Below are 25,748 nucleotides of genomic sequence, written 5' to 3'. Positions count from 1 at the left end.
CAATGCCTTTAAAGATTGTGAAGGCTTGTTGGTTTTTCCTTTAATTTGTCCTTTCAGAATAACAGCATTAATAGCTACTACACAACTTTTTTTTTTATTGTTTTACCACAAATGTAGTATAACTATAACTGTCTAAACTGACCGGATGCTGTTAATGCCTGTCTCCAGTCTTATAAAAAATATTTTATTTGGGGCAGGTGGTTGGACTATTGATCAGTGTTTAAATACTCTGGTCACCACACTGCCACTCCTGGGCCCCTAAGCAAGGCCCTTAGCCCTCAATTCCTTAGCTGTATAAATGAGATAAATGTATGTCGCTCTGGATAAGAGCGTCTGCCAAATGCTGTAAATAAAAACCACAAAATACAGTTTTTTAAGGTTTATTCAGATAACCATACAGTTTATTTTTTAACCATACAGATACTGGTAATAAAGCTACAAATGTTTGTGCCTAAATGTTAATGTACCAGGTTATTTTAATTAAATCGTCAGTATATGAAAGATTTATCCTGCAAAAAAATCTAGGTCTAATGAAATGAACCCTCAATCAATTAGTTAAAGAGATTGCTTTTTATTAGATAGATAATTCTTATACAATTTCCTTCCTCCTCTAAATGTACACAATTTCCTCTTGTATCAACATTTTTAATGTCTGAGCTTTGTCTCGTTAGTTTTGCATTTTTGGAAAAATGATCGTATAATGGAATGTTAGCAAGTACTGGAATGCACATAGAAATTAGGTTAGCATAGTGCAAGTCACATATCTAAATCTCCACACATTAACTTATAGTTGCTCAGTATGTTAAAAAGACTTGCTGTGGTTTCAGACAAGCTAAATGACAATATTATGTATAAAAAATGGGGGAAAAAAAAGAATTTATCAGCACATAAAAGCAGCAGTCATGATGAAGCTGAATAACTCCACCTGCTGCTCCATATCCAAAATTGCACTTTAAAATGATTGAGATTATCAAATTACTTTTATTTTATGTATAGAATTCTGTTCCACTGCCTTTTTACTGACATTTGGCAAAAATTAAACCTGAAGTCTGCACAGTGAAGACCTTACAGCCTGAGCATGCTCAGTAGATTTGGTCGGTCGGACAGTTGGTCCGTCTCTCGTCCTACGATATAAGTAATGAAGACTATAATCGTTCATGTTTGGAGCATGTACTCACTATGGTGTATTGTAAAACTGTAAATTGTACTTGTATGGATATATTTAGTTTTTTTTTTCGTTGCCGGGAAAAGATTTTAAAGCTTTGAGCGTCTGAGCTACCATTCGCTAGCTAGCTAATTATTGTCCGTCATTTTAATCAAAGTAATGCAATTACGCTAATGTAAGGTGCAAACTGAAAACATATTCGTAAAAAGCAGAAGCATTTACATACAACACAACATTTTAAAATATGGCTTTATTTATTTGCTTGTTTGTTTTTAGAAATTTCCCCTAGCTATGACATCTAGCAGGAAGTTATCCATCTGAATAATTATTGTATGATTATTTCATTCTGCTGGTAGAGATTATTTTAAATTATTGACTGGCTAAACTAACAAAGCTACTTTAAATATTAAAGTAGGTCGTAAAAAGTCAACAAAGTGTCATAGAAATTTACCTAGCTGCCTTGGTTTATACCATAATTTCAGTCCCCTATTGTCACACTCACAATGGACCATTCCTCACCTGACCACCAGAGGGCACATTCACACATTTTTTAAATTTATTTTGTTGTCTGCTCCATTTCCTCCATGTCTTGCCTTAACTTAATTTGTCAATAATTTAAACCATGCCCCTTTATTTATTTTTTTTTGTAAAAATAATTTATTGCTTTGTTTATTGTATGAAAATTTTTAAAATGAGTGTGTGATGATTATGCTGTGTTGCTTTTATGATCCTAAATTCAAGACTATAAATTCTTTTTACTTGTTTTAGTACTAATCTAAAGAAGAAAACAAGTTAGCACACTAAATGTCTAAGCTCATCAGATTCATTTGTGTGTTTTCTAGATTACATTTTTTGGCTAAACTTTAACATTTTAGCATGTACATGTGTTAGTATAGAAATTAGTATCCATTTATTGTGTATATAGCAATATAATTTGGGAAAAGCATGCACCAGAAATGAGAAATTTCAACCAGAAGTTAGCTATTACTGTGATTTGGAGATGTATGTGATTTTGTAATTACTGTTTGTTTTCTTATAGATCAGTAATGTTATTGAAGTGATTTTTAGAAAATATCAGGATAAACATCAGCATCTTCCTAATACAAGTAAGCTGATTAAACATAATTGAATGAATTCATTGCTAGAACTAAGCGCTGGCACATGTTAGATAAATAATGTAAGTAAGATAATTTTTTTTCTCTATGATAAAAATTATAGAAAAAATCCCATTTGTAGCAAAAAAAATCATATTCATTCGTATAATTCCATATTCTGTATAAACTAACATTTACATGTTAAGGCTAGTTAAAAAAACCAACAACCAAAAGAAAACTAATAATATAAGTTAATGAAGTCCTTCATGCTTCATCAAAAGACAGTTGCTTCTGGGTCTTATCGAACTGGTGTAATCCTCCACTCTTCATATTTTACTGAAAGACCAATCCAAAATCACACAAAGTTGTGACTTAATTACATGTTATGTCTTGTTTTCTTTGCTTCTTTGCTTTGTTTAGTCTGTAAATGTGCATACGTCTCAGAGACTTGTACCTCCCTCTGATAACTGATAGTGGTCTGCAAAATAATGTGCGTAATATACATACTCTCACATATTATAGTATACAATTCATAGCATTATGCACAAGACATAAAGTAATAGTGTACTAGCACAAACACAAGATGGGAAATGATATGGCATTCATCAAGACTGATAAAAAAGAAATAAATTCAACTTGTAAAATTGTAGTGAAGTATGACATAACACCATTTTTTTTTTCAACACTTGCACACATCCCACTTCACTAAAGGTACATGCTTGTATTGGACCAAAATTATTTTCAACGGTTAATTTCTTGATGTATTTTTCCTACAGAAACTTTGCTTATATAGATGGTTATTGTCACTATAGAGGTGGTCTGATCTGATGTGTTTTCACACAGAAAAAGTGCCATTTCTTTGTTTGAAACACAGACCTTTTTAGTAGTTTTGGTTTGTAGTAGGTTTGTCCTAAAATGGTTTGAACATAATTTGAAAACCACGTATCATTTGATCTATTAGTACAAAAGTATTAGTACAAAAATAAAACGTTTAAAATGCTAAGCTATCTTTAGCTGCTTGTTAGACTTTGAAAGCAAATTTTTTCCCTGCAAGAATCTGTGATCACAATGAACTGATTCCATATAAGCACAAGCAGCGTCAAGTCCTGCTTAAGTATTATAAGTAAATTAGATTACTTCAATTCAATGATTTTTGTGGGTTGTGATGGAGAAAATGTCTCCCATCACAATGAGTAAAAATGGGGGAACAAACTATGCCATAACATGAATATGCACATCTACATAGTTTGTAATCCCTTTTTACTGTATATAACACACACTATTATCCACCTCAATGAACATTCAAGAAAAATCTGACCAGTAAATTCAACCACATTCACTTCTTCTTCACATTCACATATAATAATATCACGGTTAAATTAAGATATTAATAAGAAGCACTTCTACTGTGTTGCGTGGAAATTGGCTGTTTGAGTAGGTTGCATTTCAGACATGGCCAATTGCAGACATATTACTTTTGAGCCATGTCATAACATTTTAGAGCCTATCATGTTCAAGTATGCAAATTCGGTGCATGCAGCACAAGCTTACCAGATAAATTTCCATTTTAATAAGATATTTTTCTGTTACTTTTAGATACGTTGTGCTTTTTTTTTTAATGGAAAATCAATTAAGGTTTATGTGGTTTTTAATACAATGCTATAATTGCACCATAACGGGTTGAAAAACCTCATATATGTTTTATAAAGTCTATTTTGGACAGTAATTGTTCTTTGCTGAAATTCAGTACTTTGCAAAACTTTTACTTATGTAAATTTACACACGTATCACACTTTCTAGACTTCTTATAGAGTTCTTACATACTACATTTTTATTTTGAAATATAAAGTTCAGGTAATTTTTTTTTCTTTTAGGAAAAATGAAATACCTTTCTTTAAATTTTACCATCAATTCTGAAGAAATAGTAAGTTAGTTTTGCCACATTGCTATTAAGGATTTTCATCTTACAATTTTCTGCAAATTTTACTTGAGCTTTTGAATCTGTGGATGAAAATCCGAATCTCAGTCAATACAGCAATGAAACAAAAACAGATAAACAGTCCATGCATACAAGCAAATCATCATATACAAGTGTAAACATAAAGAAACCATGAAAACAAGAGGAAAAAAAAAACACGAATCACAGAAATTTGCAAGCAAGCAAGATGATGCAACATCCAAGTCGTAAAAACAACAAAAAAGCACTGACTCACAATGACTGCATAACATTTAAAAGAAATGATCCATACCATGCTTTTTATATACTTTTTAAAATACCATGCTTTTTAGGTGCTCTTACCTCCTGATCGTCTCCTACACCCTAGTCGTGTTGTATTCTGATTCGTGTTTGCTTAGAGACCCAATGAGGCAGAACCTGCAATATCACCGCTGTCATATTTAATCTTTTAATTCTTATTTGCACAGGGAGAAATGTTATCTATAATTCAGCTTTAATGTTTAAACATCTAGTGTATGGGCATGTTTTTTTATTGGCATTTAAATAATAATGTGTAGTTTAACAGCTAGTTTACTAGTTTAGTGTAATACATTTGAATGATTAGGCATTCATCTAAAATGCAGTAGAATTTATCACAGTTTTAGAACAGGTTCAAAGTCCTTTATTTTTATTAAATTGACTGTATCAGTTTAATAGTATTAATCTTTGTGTGTAGTTTAAGTTAATCTGAGACTCACAAACTCACCGTCCGCTTTATTAGGAACACCTTTATTAGGAACACTTGTATGCTTGCACATTTATGCAAGTTTCCAATCAGCCAATTATGTGCAAGCAGATCAGTGCATAAAGCTTAAGAGCTTCAGTTAGTGTTTACATCAAACCTCAGAATGGGGAAAAGTGTGATTCGTTTGACTTTAACTGTAGAATGGATATTGGTACCTCGATGTGTGTTTCATCAACTGTTCATGACCTTCTGTGATTTTCACACACTAGAAGTCTCTAGTCTTGTGTGAGCGACTCTTATGTTGGTTGAAACATCTTGTTAATAATAAAAATCAGATTCAAATAGCCAGATTGGTTTAAGCTGCGAGGCAGGATATAATAACACATATAATCAAAATCTCAGAATGCACAGCACACCAGACAGTAACAACCATTTTATGTTTAAAGGCACAGAGATCACCCTTTTTCCCATTCTGATGTTTGGTGCATCATAACTGCATGAACGTGCAGGTATACAGGTGTTCCTAATAAATTGTTTGTTACAATTTTATGGTGGATGTGCAACTACAACAAATACGGTAATCTTTAAAACATATTAGAAACAATTAAGTAAAAATGAGTAGAAAAAAAATTAAAAGAAAAACAAAGTGAAAGTAGGATATGGAAAATACTGCCAAGGAGATAAAGGCAAATGGGAAGAACCAAGGCAAAAATTGTGGGAGCTTAAAGAAAAAAAGAAGAGTATAAAAAATAAGTGACGCAAAACGAGACTTTGAATGAATGTCAGGGGAAGCAATTAGTTCCCTTCAGCCTCCCTTTCTGAAAAATGTATGCTGGATAATTTGGTCAGAAATCGATGGATACTGACCGCTGCACTGCTTTGTCGTGTCTGGCCAGTCGGTGACTGGTGGTTGGCACTTCCTCATCAAGCTCATCCTCCATCTCTGCTTCTTCTTGCGAGTAGCTGTGCTTCATGACCACGATGCTGCGCCGGTTATCGTGATGATGATGATGATGATAATGGTGGTGGTGATGATGCGGATCCATCACCGCCGCTGTTTTGGCGCGGCCGCAGTGGTGCTCGTGAACGCAGTTCTTCTGGAAGGTTGTCTCAACATCGTCTGTAAGTTCCGCAATGTCACCCAGGTCATAGCGCCGAGGCATTTCCTGGAACACTTCCTGAAAATCATCACGCTGCACCACGTACTTCTTCCGTGGCTGCTTGATCTGCACCGTAACGGAGACGACAAGGAGAACGAGGACGATGCAGCACGTCACACCAATGATGCTGCTGTTAGTGTTGTTCAGGTTGTCCAGGATGTTCACTTTCCTTTTCTCTGTTAAAACACAATCATAAATAAACTTACAATATAATAATCAATGTGAGAACAGCACAGCAGTGGAGTTTAGTGAAAGTGGACAACGTGGGCAAAATTTTTTAGGTACATTTTTTTTATTTAAATTGAATCTAAAAAGAAAGTATTAACTTTACAATTGAAATATATATTTGTAATAATGCCCACATTCTAATATGCTATTAGCATATTTCTATATTAACAGCTCATTCACAGGGACAAATCCTACAAAAGTGCAATTATTTATTAAAACATGTATAATCATTGATATGGTGATGTATTCGTTTAGGATGCATTTATTCAACATTATGTAGCAGTCCTCTGTGTTGGTGCTTTATAACAATCAGTAAATGTTTTGCCACATAAATCAAGTGAATAGAAAACAAAGAGACAATAGTAAGGTAATGAATATATGACTATAACTTAAAACATAATACGTAATTTTAACATAGCATAATAATATTTTTTATTGTCGTGACCAAAAATGCTCGATTAAGCTGAGGCTTTTTTAATTTTATTTAATTTGTGATGCAACTTGCAATATTTTTGTTCTTTACTTTTTTAGAAAACTACTTTAAATTGACAAAATTGCAAGCACAGGATTCGTCTTTTAAACTCCAACCAGTGACGACACATACTGTATGTAATTACTTTCTTTGATAGCTATGCTCAAGTTTGACACATGGTTATCAGAGCTTTAACTGAACTCACGTTGTGATGTCACATGACACGCCTTGACCCGAATCTGCGTAATTTCGGCTCCTTATAATGTTACAGACTTTGGTATATTTTGCATTCCTGTAGGGACTTCTAATTGGACACAACAGAATCAAACCTGTTTTGTAAATGTAAATGTATATAACTCCAAAAAAGTACAATGTGTTTCCTTTAATTCTTTTTAATTTTAAACATTCAGAAATTGCTGTGGTGAAAATGTAGTAAAGTGAATGGAGACAAGATGTATTTGGATTGTAAGTAACTTTGAGGTGATATGAATAACTCTGCTTTACGTTGGGTTGCTTCACAGCAAATTCTAATCGATATCCCCTTTAACTGAACTTTTTACATTTAATATGTTAATTGATTATTTATTTATTTGTTTGCTTGTTGGTGGTAATAAGTTAGATGTTGATGCAAAATAATCCATGCGTTAATAATTACAAACACTTTAGGAAGTAGAACCCTTAATTATCAATAAATAAATAAATATATAAATAGATAAATAAACAAATAAATAAATAAATAAATAAATAAATAAATAAATAAACAAACATTATTAATAGTATAATCTGGAGTGTTTTGTATTTACTCAGCACTCAGCATCTTTGAAGCATGTACATTTTCACTAGTTAGGAGAAATCCATAGTCAAACGTCTGACATAAACACTATCTCATATCTCTGCTTTGAAGTTAAATGCATTATAATAATGCTGAACAAACCTTCTTTATTCTCTACACACACTCTGCGTCCACACTTTCCCATTCCGTCTCAGACCTCTTATAAATCACCGTTATTTTTATATGTGACCTGAATACAGTCATATACAGCCATAATGAGTAGCTGGAGGTGAGCATTTTCTCCATGGTACTTTTATAGCAGGAGTGAGCTCCAGAGAAGCAATTTATAACTGCTATAATAAATGTGTAAGATGTTGCTGCAGGTTTGGGAGCATGAGGCAGGACACAAATTGGCATGCTTGGCGTGTTTATTAGTGCTGTCGAGATAGAAAGAGTCGCTACACCAGGCAGGGGTCAAAAGGGAAGCTTAGGAAAGGAATCAGTGCCTGACTCATCCTTGGTGAAATTGTACCTCAACTTCCATTTCAAATTTGTTTTTCAATTCTGTATAAAAATCAATGCAAGCTATTGAAAAAACACTCAGACAAATCCAGGCGGATTAGCAAGCAGATGGTCATTCCAAGTTAATTCAGATTAATATATAATTTAATCTGATAATATAAATTCCCATATTTGCATACAGCTAACTTAATCTTTTTGCTAAAACACAAAATGTAAAATAAAACTTTTATAGCTAGAGAAAGGCCTACATGTTTAAAGCTACTTATTGTCTGTTTATTTTTAGAATATAGTTGCTTATTGATGCATTGACAGTGATTTGACCAGCAGATGCCAGCAACATTACATTTTTGTTTCCGTTTTAAGCCCGTTTTTGCCAACTGCTTAGTAACTGATGGTGCCCAACATCACCATGTATTTTCCAGCAATTTATTTAAATGGAATGGAATATCCTATAGTGAAAGGTTTGTTCTGTTTGGAAAGATTCTCTATAAATCATCCCACTTCAACATGCTTCCTCAGGATCCCGAAGTTTACTCAGTAGTTTGAGCATATATATAGAGAACTTGGCATGCAAGTGGATTGGCCACAGACTGTGATTTTTTCAGCATAATGGTCGACATAAACCTAAGGAAAGAAAACTGCTTATAGGGAAAATTAACAAGAGAAGGACAAGACGTGTTGTTCTGATTGTGACTGAGAAGAAACTGTGGCCATCATCTGGTTTAACCCTTGTATGTTGTTCGAGTCTGTGGGACCCATATTCATAAACATCAGTAGTTTTGAAAAACTTTGCTTCCTTGTAAATTTGTTGATTTTTTTCCCACTCATAATTTGATTAAATTTGGTTTTCTTTTTTTATTACATTTTATTAAAAAACAACAAAAAAACGAGTAGCACTTTAATTAAAAAATGTGATGTAATAAAGGTAAAGGCCAAATATTAACCATATATGCTGTTTATATTGCTTGTAATTGGGATGAAGTAAACATCTGTAGAGTATTTTAACATAAAATTTTTGATTGTGTTGAATTAAAACCTCAAAAATGCAGTGGGTCAACCAGACCCACGAACACTGGCTGAGTAACAAAAATACGAAAAACATACAAGGGTTAAACTGGTTTTAGATAGTAAAGAGGGTGACATAAATGTAGATAACTTGTGTTGTATACAACAGGTATTAGGATAAGGCCAGTGTTATGTTTTGTTAAGACTTAAAATTTCTAACAGTAAGTCTCTATACACTGACTATGGGATTATGGGATTTACTGTTTCAGGAAAGTCACACATTACACCTGAGCTAATCCATTTAGAGCTGTAAATGTCATAAAATGTCAAGACTTTGTATATAATGTTTAATTTAATAGGCAGTTTGAATAAGAATGGAGTAATATGCGTTGACTTTCTTTCCCATTTTGTTTTCCTTTATCTGGAATATCCTGCACAGGGTGCCATGCCATCACACACACAAACACACAAACACACTATAGACAATTTGGAGATTCCAATTAGCCTACCATGTCTGTCTTATGACAGCGGGGAGGAAACCGGAGCAGTCAGAGGAAAATGTGTAGCAACGGATATAACATACAAACTCCACACATGCAGGATGAAGGCAGGAATTCAACCCCTAACCCTAGAGATTAGAGACAAATCTGGTTTATCTTGCTTTGTTTATCTAGCTACAAAGTGTTATACATTTTGAATGATAGTAGGAACAAGAAAAAACCTTCATTAAGAATATCATAATTTCTCTACTGTTCAGTACAACTAAAATTAAATGGTAAACGAACTTTTATTTCCCTGAAAGATAAACACTGCATCATGATCACTGAGCTGTCAATAAATGTTGAGTACCGCAACAAAAAACTGTGGAGTCTTCTCATGAAACTGCCGAGGACAATACCCAATAAATGCAGCATTATCTTGGCAACAAACAGCAGAATATTCTGGGCGAAAATCTCATTCAATACCCAGAAATCATAGGCTAACCCCAGAGAAAAATACATCAGACTCTACAAAACATGTCTGTTTTTTTTTTTTAGATTAGAGGGGAATAGGAAGCAGGAGCATATATGGAAAGTGGTGCACAAGGAACCAATCAGCAGAAAGAATGAAGGTTAATGGGGGCAAGAAACAATGACTGTGGAGGGAAATGGAAGACAAAATGACAAATGGAATGCACTTTAATGCTGGTATTTTAGAGTGAGCTACAAATTCACATAACCCTCACGATACATGCATTCTAATCTGAAGCAATGAATGCGATGAATGAATGCGATGAATTTTTATTTGAATGTTAATACACATACACACATACACATACACACATACATACATACATACACACTGTGAACTGTATATATCTTGAATTTTTATTATATTAATTCTTTATACTTCTCCTTATGTTTATCTTTTGTTTTATGTTTATGTTCTGTAAAGCTGCTTTGTGACAATGTCCATTGTAAAAAGCGCTATACAAATAAACTTGAATTGAATTGAATTGAATTGAATTGTTACTCTCATTCCTGTTTAATTACTGCTGCGATTTTCATGAACATCAAATCTAAAGACTGAGACAATGTAGATAACGAACCTCTGTGCTGTGACTGATAAGTGTTTCTCTCATCCAGTGCAATTTGATTAAATAAAAATTCTAAGCTATTTATTCTAAGCTGGCAAATTTATTTATGTGTGTATTTTGAATTTTTTTACTTAATTTTATTTTTTTATTATACTTATTGGACTTTTTGTACTTGTCTGGCATTCATTGTGGACAGCAAAGAAAGAATTTCATTGTACTGGGAAACTTGTTTAATTAGTGCATATGACAATAAACACTTTAAATCTAAATCGTAAAAAATCTTTTGGAGAAGCCAAACTAAACCCAGCAATAACATCCCTGTTCACACTCAAATCCTTATTTTTCTAAAGATCTAGTATGAGGATGTGTCATTTACAAAACAAAAGTAAGACTCACCTTTGCAGTGATTTTCGTCCCACGGATACACACAGTTCTGTATCCCATTACACACCAGTGAGTTGTTGATGCACATGTTACTGTGGCAGAAGAACATCTCAGCTTCACATGGAGCTAGAAAAAAACGACAAAGAAAAGTGAATTAATTTTCACTTGCATTTAATTTTTTCCAGATTTTATAATAGTAGCACTAAAATGAGCAAATCTCTCTCTCTCTCTCTCTCTCTCTCTCTCTCTCTCTCTCTCTCTCTCTTATTTGTCAGGTTGAAAGGATTTTTTTTCTAGACATAACTCAGTTAATTATTCTCCAATATCTACACACTCCTTTTTGGTGAAACAATAGAAAGTGAAGTTTGTTTTGATCTTAAGTCAATTTTATTCATTGAATGTTTCCACATTCTGGGAGTCATTGACCGAAATTTATGAATCATCAGTGTACAGTAATCTAAAAGTACATTGTGTTTTATTCAGAGCGAATCTTAGTACGGATGGTTTGACAGTAAGAACAGTAAGAACATTCATTCATTCATTCATCTTCTACCGCTTATCCGAACTACCTCGGGTCACGGGGAGCCTGTGCCTATCTCAGGCGTCATTGGGCATCAAGGCAGGATACACCCTGGACGGAGTGCCAACCCATCGCAGGGCACACACACACTCTCATTCACTCACGCAATCACACACTAGGGACAATTTTCCAGAGATGCCAATCAACCTACCATGCATGTCTTTGGACCGGGGGAGGAAACCGGAGTACCCGGAGGAAACCCCCGAGGCACGGGGAGAACATGCAAACTCCACACACACAAGGTGGAGGCGGGAATCGAACCCCGACCCTGGAGGTGTGAGGCGAACGCGCTAACCACTAAGCCACCGTGCCCCCCACAGTAAGAACAAATAAAGTGAAATCTGGAATAATATCTATACTCTCGCTCACATTTCAGAATTACTTCAGTATACTTAGTTTACACCAATATATACAATACTAGAGGGATCATTGTGCCTGGTTACTCATTTGACACACATGTCGCTCATTTATTCACTTACTACATAAATGCAGTCAGGAACTGGTTTATTGCATTAACATGTCTGCATTCTTCTCAGTACTGCTCTTATATTTCTGATTTGGCCACTACAGTCACACTACCAGTATTGAACAGCCTGTATCTGCAAAGGTTCCTTAAGATGAATGGCAGTAATGTTTACTATACACTTTCCATATACTTCCTGCATTTTCATGCATTTATTAAATGAGCCAATCATGTGGAAGCAGTACAATGCTGACTCACTGAAACTCGACAGTTAAAGACCAAACCTCTGGGTAAGCTTGTGCACATGTAGCCCATCTGAGATGCTTTATACGAGTGATATATGATATGTGATTATAGCCCCAAGGGGCTTCAGCGGCAGGATCCCATGCTCTCATTGCCGTGTCCCGGGTTCGATTCCCGGGCAGGGCGCTAACCCAGCATCTGAAGAGTTAACTCTCAGTGACGGTCCCAAGGCTGGATAAAAATCTGATGGTTGCGGCATACAACCTGAACCAAATCCAATATGCAGACCATGTGATCTGCTGCCGCAACCCCAAACAGGGAGCATATTAATATAATATATATGATTATATGAGTTACTATATCTTTTTCTGGCAGTTACTATATTTTTTTCATGCATCTGGTCATTTTCCTGTTTAGCTCACACTGGAAAGGCTGGAAAGATGTAGTGTTACATCAAAATGCCAAAAGCACCGGGAAATGAAATGAATGCTAGATACTTCTTTTGCAAGGACAGATTGTAGTGTGTCGATAAGAATTAATTTCACGAACATGCCTGTTTAAAATGAGTTGCTTCTGGCTATAGGTGGTATTTATAAAAAATACCAAAAATCTCACTCCTCTTTGCTCCCATGGATGCTTCACTAATCCCATGTGATCCAACAAATGTTATTTCCACTGGACCTCCCAGCAATATGTTCTGAATAAAAGAGTTGGTTATTAACAAATGAGTAATTTTTAAAACCAGTGGTGACTATGTCAGTAGTGTTGCTGCCTTACAACTCCATGGTCCCTGATTTGATCCAACTGTCCAGAATTTCTGCTTCCTCCAAGTTCTCTGGCTTCCTTCCACCTTCCATTAACAATTGCAGGTGCACTACACATGATAATTTGCCTCTAACTGTCAGAATTATGTAGAGGCAGGGGATGCAAGTGCAGATTTTATTGAAACAGTGTAACTCAAATGACCAAAAAATCATTTCACACCAAATCACACACACACACACACACACACACACACACACACACACACACACACACACACACACACACACACACACACACACACATAAACACATACAACAATGACAAAAGATTGACAATGAAACATATTTTAGTAGGACTTGCAGGTTTGCTGATTATGGGTAACCGAAATAGTGTGTGTTCATTGAATCGTGTGATATGGACATGTCATGTGCTAGAGCTGATGGATAATGTAGTTCAGTGATTCTGGAATTCTGGAATAACCATGACACTAGGATTGAACACAACAGACTGGTGTCTTCTCCAGGGTATAATCCATTGAATGACTGACATTTCTTAGGAGAAGAAATCATTTACTGAAGATTCAGGTTTAATACAATATGATTTGTATATCGCTTTTAGCAGTGTTCGCAAAGCAGCTTAATAGGAATATATAAATTCAGAATATACTGTATGAGCTAGCCATAGGTCGTGGTAGTAAGGAAAAACTCCCTGAGATGATATTAGGAAGAAACAATTAGAGGATCCAGACTCACAATGGATCCCATCCTCATCTGGGTGACACCACATAGTGTGATTATAAATAATTTTCTTCCTATGACTATCTACTATAAGGTCAAAAAGTGCAGTTGTGTTAACACCATGATTACATTGCCGACATTTCTACTTATGTTTTAATAGTATTGTATAGTAAATGCATTTAAATAAAACACCTTCAGGTTTAGGTACCATGCTCACTTCATGCTCTGATCTGAACACAGATACAGGAGCAGTAAACAGATGCAACAGTGGCATTCTGCTATACCTAGAATGTGTATCCAACACACTTAAAATGTGTATTAGGTAAAAAGAAACGGTCTTTAATGCTTAAATGGGTGAATAAGATTGGAATGATTTTTTGACATAATGAGCATGGCTCAATTTTAAGTTTCTCAACCAAAACCGTTAGCAAGGATCGCCATGACATCACATTCAAGCACAGGTTTCTAAACTGTTTTTTTTTTGCTTAGCTTTGTAATACGCTCATTCCAGTGCAAAGGGAAAGTGGTAGCTCAGTGATTAATGTATTGGACTATTAATTAGAAGCTTGTGAGTTGAAATCCCCGGTACACCAAGTTACTGCTGCTGGGCCCTTAAACAAGGCCTTTAACCCTCAATTGCATAAAAAATCAGATAAATGTAAGTTGCTCTGGATGAAGGCATCTGCCAAGTGCTGTAAATGTTCCATGACAACCGCTTACACTATGTTTAGATGATTAATATTAATTATACTTGCCAAAATAATTTAAATACTGACTCATGTTGCACCCTTCGAATAGTCTTTCAGAAAGTATTTTACAAATTCTGAGCCATGTTTTGATCACTTTTCCTCTGACTGTGTACTGATCCTTGCCTTCTTCTGTTTACCTGCGAGTTTTGGATGTTTCATTTGTTCCTGTTTGCCACACAGTGATTATTCACCTTGGTCTGTTTGACAACCTTGATATTTGGATAGTGGTTTGGATTTGTCTGCCAGCTGTGAATAAACATCTATTCAGGAACAATGGTTTAAATGTGCCTGAGATTCTTGGAGTTTTGGTGCTAAAGGGCTGTCTTTACTGTACGAATATCTTCTGACTCTCGAATATAAATAAAACCTGTAGTGGATGCTGAGATCTTCATGGTGTACCATCAGTGTTTGCTTATTTAGAAAACATCCTCTTCCGCAGTGTTGATTGTCTGTCTGTTCACTCACTCACTCATTTTCTACCGCTTATCCGAACTACCTCGGGTCACGGGGAGCCTGTGCCTATCTCAGGCGTCATCGGGCATCAAGGCAGGATACACCCTGGACGGAGTGCCAACCCATCGCAGGGCACACACACACACTCTCATTCACTCACGCAATCACACACTAGGGACAATTTTCCAGAGATGCCAATCAACCTACCATGCATGTCTTTGGACCGGGGGAGGAAACCGGAGTACCCGGAGGAAACCCCCGAGGCACGGGGAGAACATGCAAACTCCACACACACAAGGTGGAGGCAGGAATCGAACCCCAAACCCTGGAGGTGTGAGGCGAACGTGCTAACCACTAAGCCACCGTGCCCCCCTCATTTATATTTAATTTATTTACATAAACATCCAACAGGGATTTCCTTCTACCTATAGATTTTGGACCTGAACGATTCCTCTTGACTTTGCTGTAAGATCACACTCTGCAGAGATTGAAACTGACAGCCCAGCACATCCTTCCTGTCAGTGTGAGGAAAGTCCAAAGGATCATCAGAGGCTCCAGCCAGCTGAGCCACAAACTGCTCTCACTGCTACCATTAGACAGACGGTATTGCAAGCATCCCGATCCCACATCAGCAGGCTGTGGGGCAGCTTCTACTTCCAGGGCATCAGACTGTTGAACTGTAACTAATAACGCCACCACAGTCACAACCCACTCTACTATCCATGCACAGCATTTTAGCACTGCACCTAATCATTTATATTGTCATTTACAATGTCCTCTGGCTGACAGATGAACTAACATCAGACTCTAACTGTCATGACTATTCTGCACAATGTGCACTGTGTATTGAGACTATACGCATTGTATGTTATATATTGTATATGATTTGTATACTGCACACCTACAGAAGAATGAACGCAAGATTTTCAGCTCCTAAACACTTGTGGTTATGGAAAGTTTGATTTGATTTGTATCTGTCTATTTTTCAATGATTGCTGAAAATTAGAAATCTTTGATTTTGTCTTCCCTTTGAATCACTTTGTTTTGTGCTGCCCTTATAAAAGCATCATGCATATATTCATTATCTATCTATCTATCTATCTATCTATCTATCTATCTATCTATCTATCTATCTATCTATCTATCTATCTTCACGTGGATTTTCAATATTACCCACATTTGACTACCTAATGAAAGCAATGTCAGTAGAATTGAAATCTTTTTTAATCTACAGTATACCTAGTATGATCCACAACTGATATAGCTTACTAAAGCTTATTAGCAAACCTGCGTATATTATATCTGATGGTAAAATGTGTGCATGCCTGCAGTAGGGCACTAGGTAGGGTATATATTATCTACAATGTGGCCATGCAATCCCACACCGTCTGGTGGAAAATTGCTATTAGTCATGCTCCCCGAGCGTTCTAGTGCTTTCCTGCTTTGCCACATGTGAATCATCTCATTGAGTCAATCAGCTCATTAACACGCCATTCATGAGGACAAAGACGCAGAATTAGAAAACTCTAATGTTACAATTTTACTCTAATGAGCTGATGAGCTGTATCAGGTACGTTTGAGCAGGAAACACTCAGACGAGTGCAGGCAGGAGAACTAACGGAGCAGGATATGAGAGTGGGGAATTGCATTAAACATGTTCATTTACAGCAGATACTGAGTTTTGAAAAAAGACTGTATTGAAAGAATCTTAGGGCTCCAAGGCTGTAGTGAAGTACTGATGTTTTTACTCCAGAGGAGGATAAAAATGTCCGAGTAAATTAGGATGATTCATTGATTTAGGTCTAACATGCTCCTGGTTTTTAATTAGATGGTTCATCTCTTCACCAGGTGGTGCTGTAGCTCTCCGCTGAAAAACTCGGGAAGAACTCATGAGTAACTTCTTTGGAATCTTATAATAAACTTAATATTACTAAAATGCTTAATACTCCATCTTCTTCTTCTTCTTGTTCTTTTTTTGTTTTTTTTACCTTTAGGGGTCACCATATCAAATCATCTGTTTCCACCTAACTTTATCCTCGGTATCCTCTCCTCTTGCACCAATTACCTTCATGTACTCATTTAACACATCCATATATCTCCTCTTTGGCCTTTTTCTTGACCTCTTACCTGGCAGCTATATCTCCAACATCCTTCTATCAATATAACCATCTCCTTCCTGTGTACATATCCAAACCATCTCAATCTAGCCTCTTTGACCTTGTCCACAAAACAGCTAACCTAAGCTGTCCCACTGATGTGCTCGTTCCAAATCCTGTCCATCCTCGTTACTCCTAAAGAGAAACTTAACATCCTTAACATGTTTTGTTAAATGAGATTTGATTTCCACCCAAGTGGGCGATCTGACAAAAAAGCCCATTATATTATTGATATCAATGTAAGGTTTTATACATTGTCAAAAGTACACATTACAAAAGTAATGTGTGATTTTTCACACATTATTGCAGATCATTTTTAATTATTAGAATATAATTATATTAAAAAACTCCAATATCCACAGTATCTCAGAAAAACATATAACACAACTATCGGTTCTACAATAATTCACAAGTACTTGTACGGCAAATGCTCTAGAAAATCCATGACTAATAATAAAAAAGGCAAACGACTTTACTGTACCATATGTATTTTCAACAGATATTTTTAAAATCAGTCCAACATTAGAAGTGTCTGCCATATAGCTGACAAGGTTATTGACAGCATGCTAGACATAAATATAAATAATCAAACAGATACTTATACCAACATTTATTTCCAAAATTTATAAAATGACACCTAATGCAGGCTTCAAGCAATTCTGCCTGGGTTATCTTTAACTTTCCAGTCATGTTAACTACCAGGTTCTGGCCATAAAGGGCAGTTCCATGGTGGGACCACATCTAAAATCAGTAGCTGTATAGTAGCTCATATCAGGATGCTTTTATGCTCATAGATGCACAGCGCATCCAACCTGCATTTCCAATGCTCCACATAAAAAACAAAAAGCAAGGACATGCACATTATGACACCAAGGATCAGGGAACCGAGCAGTGAGGGAGCAGTGGAGATTGACCCCTTGTGACCCCGACATTAGAAACAAAGCACTGAACTGACAGCTCGAAACACAAATCACTATACACACCAAAAACCTGACATGGTTCAGAAAGCCAGGCCAAGAATCTGATCTGCTCAAACTGTGGCCTGTCAGAACTATAAACTATGCTGCCAGTGCCAAATAAATGCTTTATTTAGGAAGTTGGGAACATAATCATAGTCAAACGTTGAACAAACCAACCATGGAACCATCTGAGCTAGATCTGCTTCCAACATCACATACAGGGAGAACAATCTAACTGCTGAAAATGAAGCTAGCATGCTGTGTATTATGGACTGCAGGCAGCAAGAAGACAGGACTAGTGTGCTGCGGCATTTCAATGTGGTGTAAATTAGTAATTTATTAATGTAAATTAGTCAATGTAGATAAATTAGTAATTTATCTAGCATTTGATCTGTATTCTTCATGCTTCGTTTACATCCATGGCATCACTGCAATTTAATTGCTATCAAATAAATTGGCTTACTTCATGTATTTCAGACTATTTTTACATTTTTTGGTTCATTTTAAAATATACACAGTGTGAAGCCATATCAAATGAAAAATGCTATTGAACCAGATATATCAATAAAAACATACGTATATGGACTAGGACAAAACCATATTTTAGATATGAATCTGATTTATTTTGTCTTTGGCCTGAATGAATTTTTTGTTTAGACAATCTATGAGGTCATTTCACAATATTTAAGGGCATTTCCTAGGCACAGTCACAGACACACTCACAACTTCACACAGAACAGACAATTTAGAGATGATCAGCATAAAAAAAATATATATATATTATTGTGGACGTATAAGCCAGTTTTTATTATTCTACAGGAAAAAACAGCAAATATGTGGAAAGGATGCAAATAAAGAAGGATGGATTGAAAAAGTCAAGAAAAGAGTGAGTGCAGATTTTATCACTTCATCCACATGTAGGTGTGTGTGTGTGCTTCATAACAGGTCAATTTAATATTGGATGGGTTTGGGTTTTGAGTGTGTGTGTCTGTGTGTGTGTTTGCATTTGTGTAGAGGTGAGAGGGAGGGAAGGAAGGAAGGAAAGGAGGGAGGAAGGAAGAAAGAAAGAAAGGAAGGAAGAAAGAAAGGAAGGAAGGAAGGAAGAAAGGAGGGAGGGAAGGAAGGAAGGAAGGAAGGAAGGAAGGAAGGAAGGAAGGAAGGAGAATAATTAAACTTCCAGTCATTCATTGAATTAATGGATCCCGAAGCTTGTAAATACACATACTGCTCCACCTCATCAACATCATCTGTTGCTGTTTGTGTTGGTCTACACACTTTGGTAAAGTTATGAAGGTCATAAATACTATGAAGGCTCACCCAAATTAGCCAAGCCAGTGAAAGCTTGGGCTTAAGAATCAATGCCACCTAACACTAGCAAAATAGCAAAAAAGGAGTAGAATTTCTGGTGAGAGAACCATGTCCCTGAGATACCATGGGATCTTACTCAAAAGACAAAAATGTGAACTAAACATAAAGAAATGAATTGGATCAGTGATAGCAGCATGAATGGACTGTACTGATCTTTGAAAGCAAAGGAGGATCTCAGAAAGCTCTTTGTTTATCAGTCAATCTATGTCCCGTGGTCAGGAGCCATGGATGACCAAAAGAATATGATTGTGATTACATTCAGCAGAATTGGGTCATCTTAACCCTAGAAAGATGCCCTGACTTCAGGTACTGGTTGAGGTATATCAGGCATGACTCATTAGTGTAGGCAAGACCCAGGACCAGCTGGAGAGATTATATCTCCAGTTGACTTGGGGACATCTGGAATTTACCCAAAAGAGCTGAAATATGTGGCTGGGAATTGAGAAGTCTGGGCTGACCTTTTCAGCTTCTTGCCAACTCAACCCCGACGAGGAAAAATGGAAAGAAAAATAATGAATGATTTTCTGAGGAATCTGAGAATTCTGAGGATCTGAGGATTTTCTCCCTTATTCATACATCCCTACACTATTGTCTAGAATATCGTCCATAATCAGTGGCCACACTTACAAATATGTATAACTTATACTTACTTTACTTTATATATAAAGTAAAGTAAGAGCTCTTGTTGGTGGTTCTTTATCATGAAGAATGTTCCATGACATTGTTGAAACATTGATTTATGTTGACCATGCAGCAACACTAGTAAAAAACCATTAATTTCTGGAGATCTTTATAGCAGCAGCCATGATTACAGACACACACAAAACAGAACCATTAGATTTGATCATTACAACTGAGTTTCAGGCTTCAGCATTTAATTGCTGATGAGTGTGAAATGATAGTGTGCTTTAATGGGAATATCAAAAAAACAGATTCTAGGTTAAGCACTTGGATGCTGTGTGTGTGCGTGTATGTGTGTGTGTGTGAATGTGTGTGACTTACGCTCTTTAAACGTGGTGTAGAGAATGCGGAAACGACTGCGGCGACTGTGCTCGTCAGCCCACATCCGCACAACACCCAGTGCCGTTCTCAACGTCACGTCACTAGCCACCGTGCTGCAGAATTTACACTTCAGATCCTCAACGGAGCCGCTGCCATCGTACACAGCTACAAAATTTCGCTTGCACTCATTTGAATTCTGCATCTCATAGTCCAGGAACCGCAGGTAGATCTGAACATAGAGAAAGAAAAAAAGAGAGGGAATGAGAGATTACATGCTGTATATTTACACTAAATAATTTCTGTCTTTTGTCTGTCTAAAACCTCTACCTTCTGCTGGTATTATAAATATTTATCCAACTAGGTTAAACACTTGCAAATAAATTATTGAAAGATCTAAAAATCTGACAGAGTATGCAATAATAACAAAATCTATTGTGTATCGCTAACTATCACTAACATCTAAGTTGGACTACTACAGTTCAGCCTTTTTGAAGACACATTTTCTCAATCAACCTAACCAACTGTCTCTTCATCCTTTTAGTTTCATCACTGCAAATATTAAATTCATTGCTTTAATGCATCTTAACCAACTAACAGTTTCAACACAAACCTGCTGTTAGATGACACCATAGCATGACGACCCCTACCTCCTAAACACTTTTCTCTACAGCAGTTAGAGTTAAAAACAGTGAGTAGTCCATGCTCAAGCATGACCAGCTAATGGAATATTCGAACCCCTACAGAGAAGTGTGTGTTGCACAGAGGCAGACAGTCATAGACAGGTCAATGGTCCTACTGGTGAGATGCTGATCCATTTTCATAGTGATTTCTAAGGGGGAGTAAAGCACTTCAGCCATATAAAAGATAAATTAGGAACTTGTCAATGTTGGAGAGAAGATTTCATTAACAAATGACATTCCACTAACAAATCTGTCATATAACACAAAAACTGAGATTTGGAAAAAGTGTAAAGTGAATTTGATTTTAACAACAGGCATTGTCAAAAAGCAGCTTGACAGAAATCCCAAATTGGTTTTCTATCCGAAGCTTGAACATGAATTGCATGTCAGAGGTTTTACTGGAATTTGGAGTACCATAATACTGTATATAAGGAGAAAACAGAGTGCTTATTAACCACATCCATTTGTTCTGTGATGTGATTTTGTCTTTGCGCAGTCTTGTTAAAAATACAGTTCTTAGAGCTTCTCTAGGCAAATTAATAATGCAATCCTGGGAAACCTACTGGCCAGTTTTTAAACATATTCTTCTTAGGTTCTTGATAAAAAGCAGTTATAAGAGCTGCTTCTGGAAGCCAGTATGCTGCAGTGTGTTGTGCTTTGTTTCAGGGTGAGGAGACATTGTTCTACCTCTTTGCCATTAGGTGGTTGGATAAACACATGTTGCCTTGTGCCACTTTGTCATTATTGGACTTTAAAATGAAAGGTAAAGCACTGAATAAGGAAAGCTTTGTGCTCTGAGGAAGATCTTTCATTCTTTTCAGATCGAGCAACCGCCAGTCGGTTGTAAGACTGTGACACAGTGTAGTTTTTGTAGTTGGTTAATGAGAATTTGTGAGTTGTTGTTTGCCTTAGTGAGGGTCTCCAGAGTTCACTGAAACCTGCTGCATCCATGTGAGAGAAGAAATATTTCATCATAAGCAGTAAACATATAGATGCAGTTGCAGGATAAACTTTTATTAAATCCACAAAAAGCAGACAAACCAAAAGGACAAGGCAACTATCCAAGCGAGGGAAAGGCAGAAAGCCAGTGTCTAACAAGCATAAACAAGGCTAGGCATTGTAGGTTATGGGGGAAATAAAACAACATTACTAAGCAGGAAACCTGAAAGACTCGCAGGCAAATGCTATTCTGCAAATGAGACTTTGCAAAGCCAGAAATCCCGGTGTCTTGAAAGGGAGTTTGTGTGATTTAGTACAGCGGCGTCTCTTTATCCGATGGTAACAGGTAAGTTTTGTTATTTGGGCTAGTTGAGGTTTAGTTAAGTGTGAGTTGCTAAGGATGATGGCAGTTGGAGTTTGTGGTGGGTGCACACACAGACATGACAGCCAAAAGTGACAGTGGCAATGAAAAACTCCCTGAGATGACACAAAGCCTCTTGAGAAGTGATCCTAAACTCTTCCCATGCAGCTATACAGAAAAACGGCAAACCGTGCTGTAGTTGATTGTTGTTCTATGAGCAGACACAATTCTTCCGATTGCCTTTTCTTCTTCTTCTTCTTCTTCTTCTTCTTCTTCTTCTTCTTCTTCTTATTATTATTATTATTATTGTCAAACCATTTTTCTCAGGATGATATGGTGAAAAGGTAAAACAGATGGGTATCAACACCAGCAGAGAAATATTGCATACAGTATTTTGTTTGCACATAATCTAGCCATGGGGGTCACAGTCCAGTGACTTCTGTGCCGGTCCCAATCCCGGATAAATAGAGAGGGTTGCGTCAGGAAGGGCATCCGGCATAAAACATTGCCAAATCTAACCATGCGAATTGTCAGTAAGAATTTCATACCGGATCGGTCGAGGCCCGGGTTAACAACGACCGCCATCGGTGCCGTTGACCTACAGGGCGCCGGTGGAAATTGGGCTACTGTTGGTCGAAGAAGTAGAGGAGGGAGGAGAGTGCACAGACAGAGAGAGAAGAGGAAAAGTAAGAGTGTAGGACTGAGAATAGGGACTCTGAATGTTGGTACTATGACAGGGAAAGGTAGAGAGCTGGCTGATATGATGGAGAGAAGGAAGGTGGATATACTGTGTGTACAGGAGACCAAGTGGAAGGGTAGCAAGGCTCGTAGTATAGGAGCAGGATTCAAGCTGTTTTATTATGGTGTGGATAGTAAGAGAAATGGGGTAGGTGTGGTCCTGAAGGAGGAGTTTGTGAGGAATGTTCTGGAGGTGAAGAGAGTGTCAGACAGGGTGATGAGTCTGAAGTTAGAGATCGAAGGGGTGATGTTGAATGTTGTTAGTGGTTATGCCCCACAGGTAGGTTGTGAGTTAGAGGAGAAAGAGAGATTCTGGTGTGAATTTGATGAGGTGATTGAGAGTATTCCCAAGGGTGAGAGAGTGGTGATAGGAGCGGATTTTAATGGACATGTTGGTGAGGGGAACACAGGTGATGAGGAGGTGATGGGCACGTTTGGAGTTAAGGAAAGGAACCTTGAAGGACAGATGGTAGTAGACTTTGCTAAGAGGATGGACATGGCTGTGGTTAACACTTATTTTCAGAAGAGGGAGGAACATAGAGTGACTTACAAGAGTGGAGGTAGGAGAACACAGGTAGACTACATCCTTTGTAGAAGAGGCAATCTGAAAGAGATTAGTGACTGTAAAGTGGTAGTGGGAGAGAGTGTAGCCAGACAGCATAGGATGGTGGTGTGTAGGATGACTCTGATGGTCTGTAAGAGGAAGAGGTCAAAGATAGAGAAGAAAACTAAGTGGTGGAAGCTGAAAAAGGAGGAATTTTGTGAGGAATTTAGACAGAAGTTGAGGCAGGCTCTGGGTGGTCAGGTAGTGCTGCCGGATGACTGGGAAACTACAGCAGAAGTGATCAGGGAGACAGGGAGAAAGGTGCTGGGTGTGTCATCTGGAAGGAGGAAAGAAGATAAGGAGACTTGGTGGTGGAATGAGGAAGTTCAGGATAGTATACAGAGGAAGAGATTAGCCAAGAAGAAGTGGGATATGGACAGGACTGAAGAGAATAGACAGGAATACAAGGAGTTACAGCGCAGAGTGAAGAGGGAGGTGTCTAAGGCCAAGCAGAAGGCATATGACGAGTTGTACACTAGGTTAGACCCTAGAGAAGGAGAGAAGGACTTGTACAGGTTAGCTAGACAGAGGGATCGAGATGGGAAGGATGTGCAGCAAGTTAGAATTATTAAGGATAGAGATGGAAGGGTGCTCACAAGTGAGGAGAGTGTACAGAGGAGATGGAAGGAATACTTTGAGGAGCTGATGAATGAGGAAAATCAGAGGGAAAAAAGAGTAGAAGGGGTGAACTCTGTGGAACAGGAAGTAGATAAGATTAGAAAGGATGAAGTCAGGAAGGCTTTGAAGAGGATGAAAAGTGGAAAGGCAGTTGGTCCTGACGACATCCCGGTAGAGGTCTGGAAGTGTCTAGGAGAGGCAGCAGTGGAATTTTTAACTAGTTTGTTCAACAGGGTATTAGAAAGTGAGAGGATGCCTGAGGAATGGAGAAGGAGTGTGTTAGTGCCGATCTTTAAGAATAAGGGTGACGTGCAGAGTTGCAGCAACTATAGGGGGATAAAGTTGATGAGCCATACAATGAAGTTGTGGGAAAGAGTAGTGGAAGCTAGGTTAAGGAAGGTGGTGGAAATTTGTGAGCAGCAGTATGGCTTCATGCCCAGAAAGAGCACAACAGATGCAATTTTTGCTCTGAGAATGTTGATGGAGAAGTATAGGGATGGTCAGAGGGAGTTGCACTGTGTGTTTGTAGACTTAGAGAAAGCGTATGACAGGGTGCCAAGAGAAGAGCTGTGGTACTGTATGAGGAAGTCAGGAGTAGCAGAGAAGTATGTCAGAGTGGTGCAGGACATGAATGAGAGGAGCAGGACAGTGGTGAGGTGTGCTGTAGGTCAGACAGAGGAGTTCACAGTGGAGGTGGAACTGCATCAGGGATCGGCTCTGAGCCCCTTCCTGTTTGCTATAGTGATGGACCAGTTGTCAGAGGAGGTCAGACAGGAGTCTCCTTGGACGATGATGTTTGCAGATGACATTGTGATCTGCAGTGAGAGCAGGGAGCAGGTGGAGGAAAACCTGGAGAGGTGGAGGTTTGCGCTGGAGAGAAGAGGAATGAAAGTCAGTCGTAGTAAGACTGAGTACATGTGTGTGAATGAAAGGGAGGGAAGTGGAACAGTAAGGTTACAGGGTGAAGAGGTGAAGAAGGTACAGGAGTTTAAGTACTTGGGGTCAACAGTCCAGAGTAATGGAGAGAGTGGGAAAGAAGTAAAGAAGCGAGAGCAGGCAGGTTGGAGTGGGTGGAGAAAGGTGTCAGGAGTTCTGTGTGATAGGAAAATATCAGCAAGAATCAAGGGGAAGGTGTACAGGACAGTGGTGAGACCGGCCGTGCTGTATGGTTTAGAGACAGTGTCACTGAAGAAGAGACAGGAGTCAGAGCTTGAGGTAGCCGAACTGAAGATGTTGAGGTTCTCTTTGGGTGTGACAAGATTGGACAGGATTAG

General features: G+C 37.5%; 1 protein-coding gene across 2 annotated transcripts in view; it reads right to left on the bottom strand.

Annotated features, from left to right (window-relative positions):
* Positions 1-4,424: 4,424 nt before the first annotated feature.
* The window catches only part of neto1l (neuropilin (NRP) and tolloid (TLL)-like 1, like), an 89,688-nt gene continuing 68,364 nt past the window's right edge, over positions 4,425-25,748 (bottom strand). Inside the window, exons 7-10 of one of the 2 annotated variants that reach the window (XM_060861630.1) lie at positions 20,535-20,763; positions 11,072-11,185; positions 5,808-6,276; positions 4,425-4,633 (exon numbers count right to left, since the gene is read on the bottom strand). In XM_060861630.1, coding sequence (XP_060717613.1) covers positions 4,573-4,633; positions 5,808-6,276; positions 11,072-11,185; positions 20,535-20,763 — 873 coding nt within the window. In that variant the 3' untranslated portion in view covers positions 4,425-4,572. Of the gene's footprint in view, positions 4,634-5,650; positions 6,277-11,071; positions 11,186-20,534; positions 20,764-25,748 lie in introns of those variants that run through there. The other variant, XM_060861628.1, reaches the window with a different exon arrangement.

The sequence above is a fragment of the Tachysurus vachellii genome, chromosome 25 (assembly GCF_030014155.1).
Source record: "Tachysurus vachellii isolate PV-2020 chromosome 25, HZAU_Pvac_v1, whole genome shotgun sequence".
In the NCBI taxonomy this organism is placed as follows: Eukaryota; Metazoa; Chordata; class Actinopteri; order Siluriformes; family Bagridae; genus Tachysurus; species Tachysurus vachellii.
The sequence above is the reverse complement of the archived record's forward strand: the minus strand, read 5'-3'. Positions and strand labels throughout refer to the sequence as shown.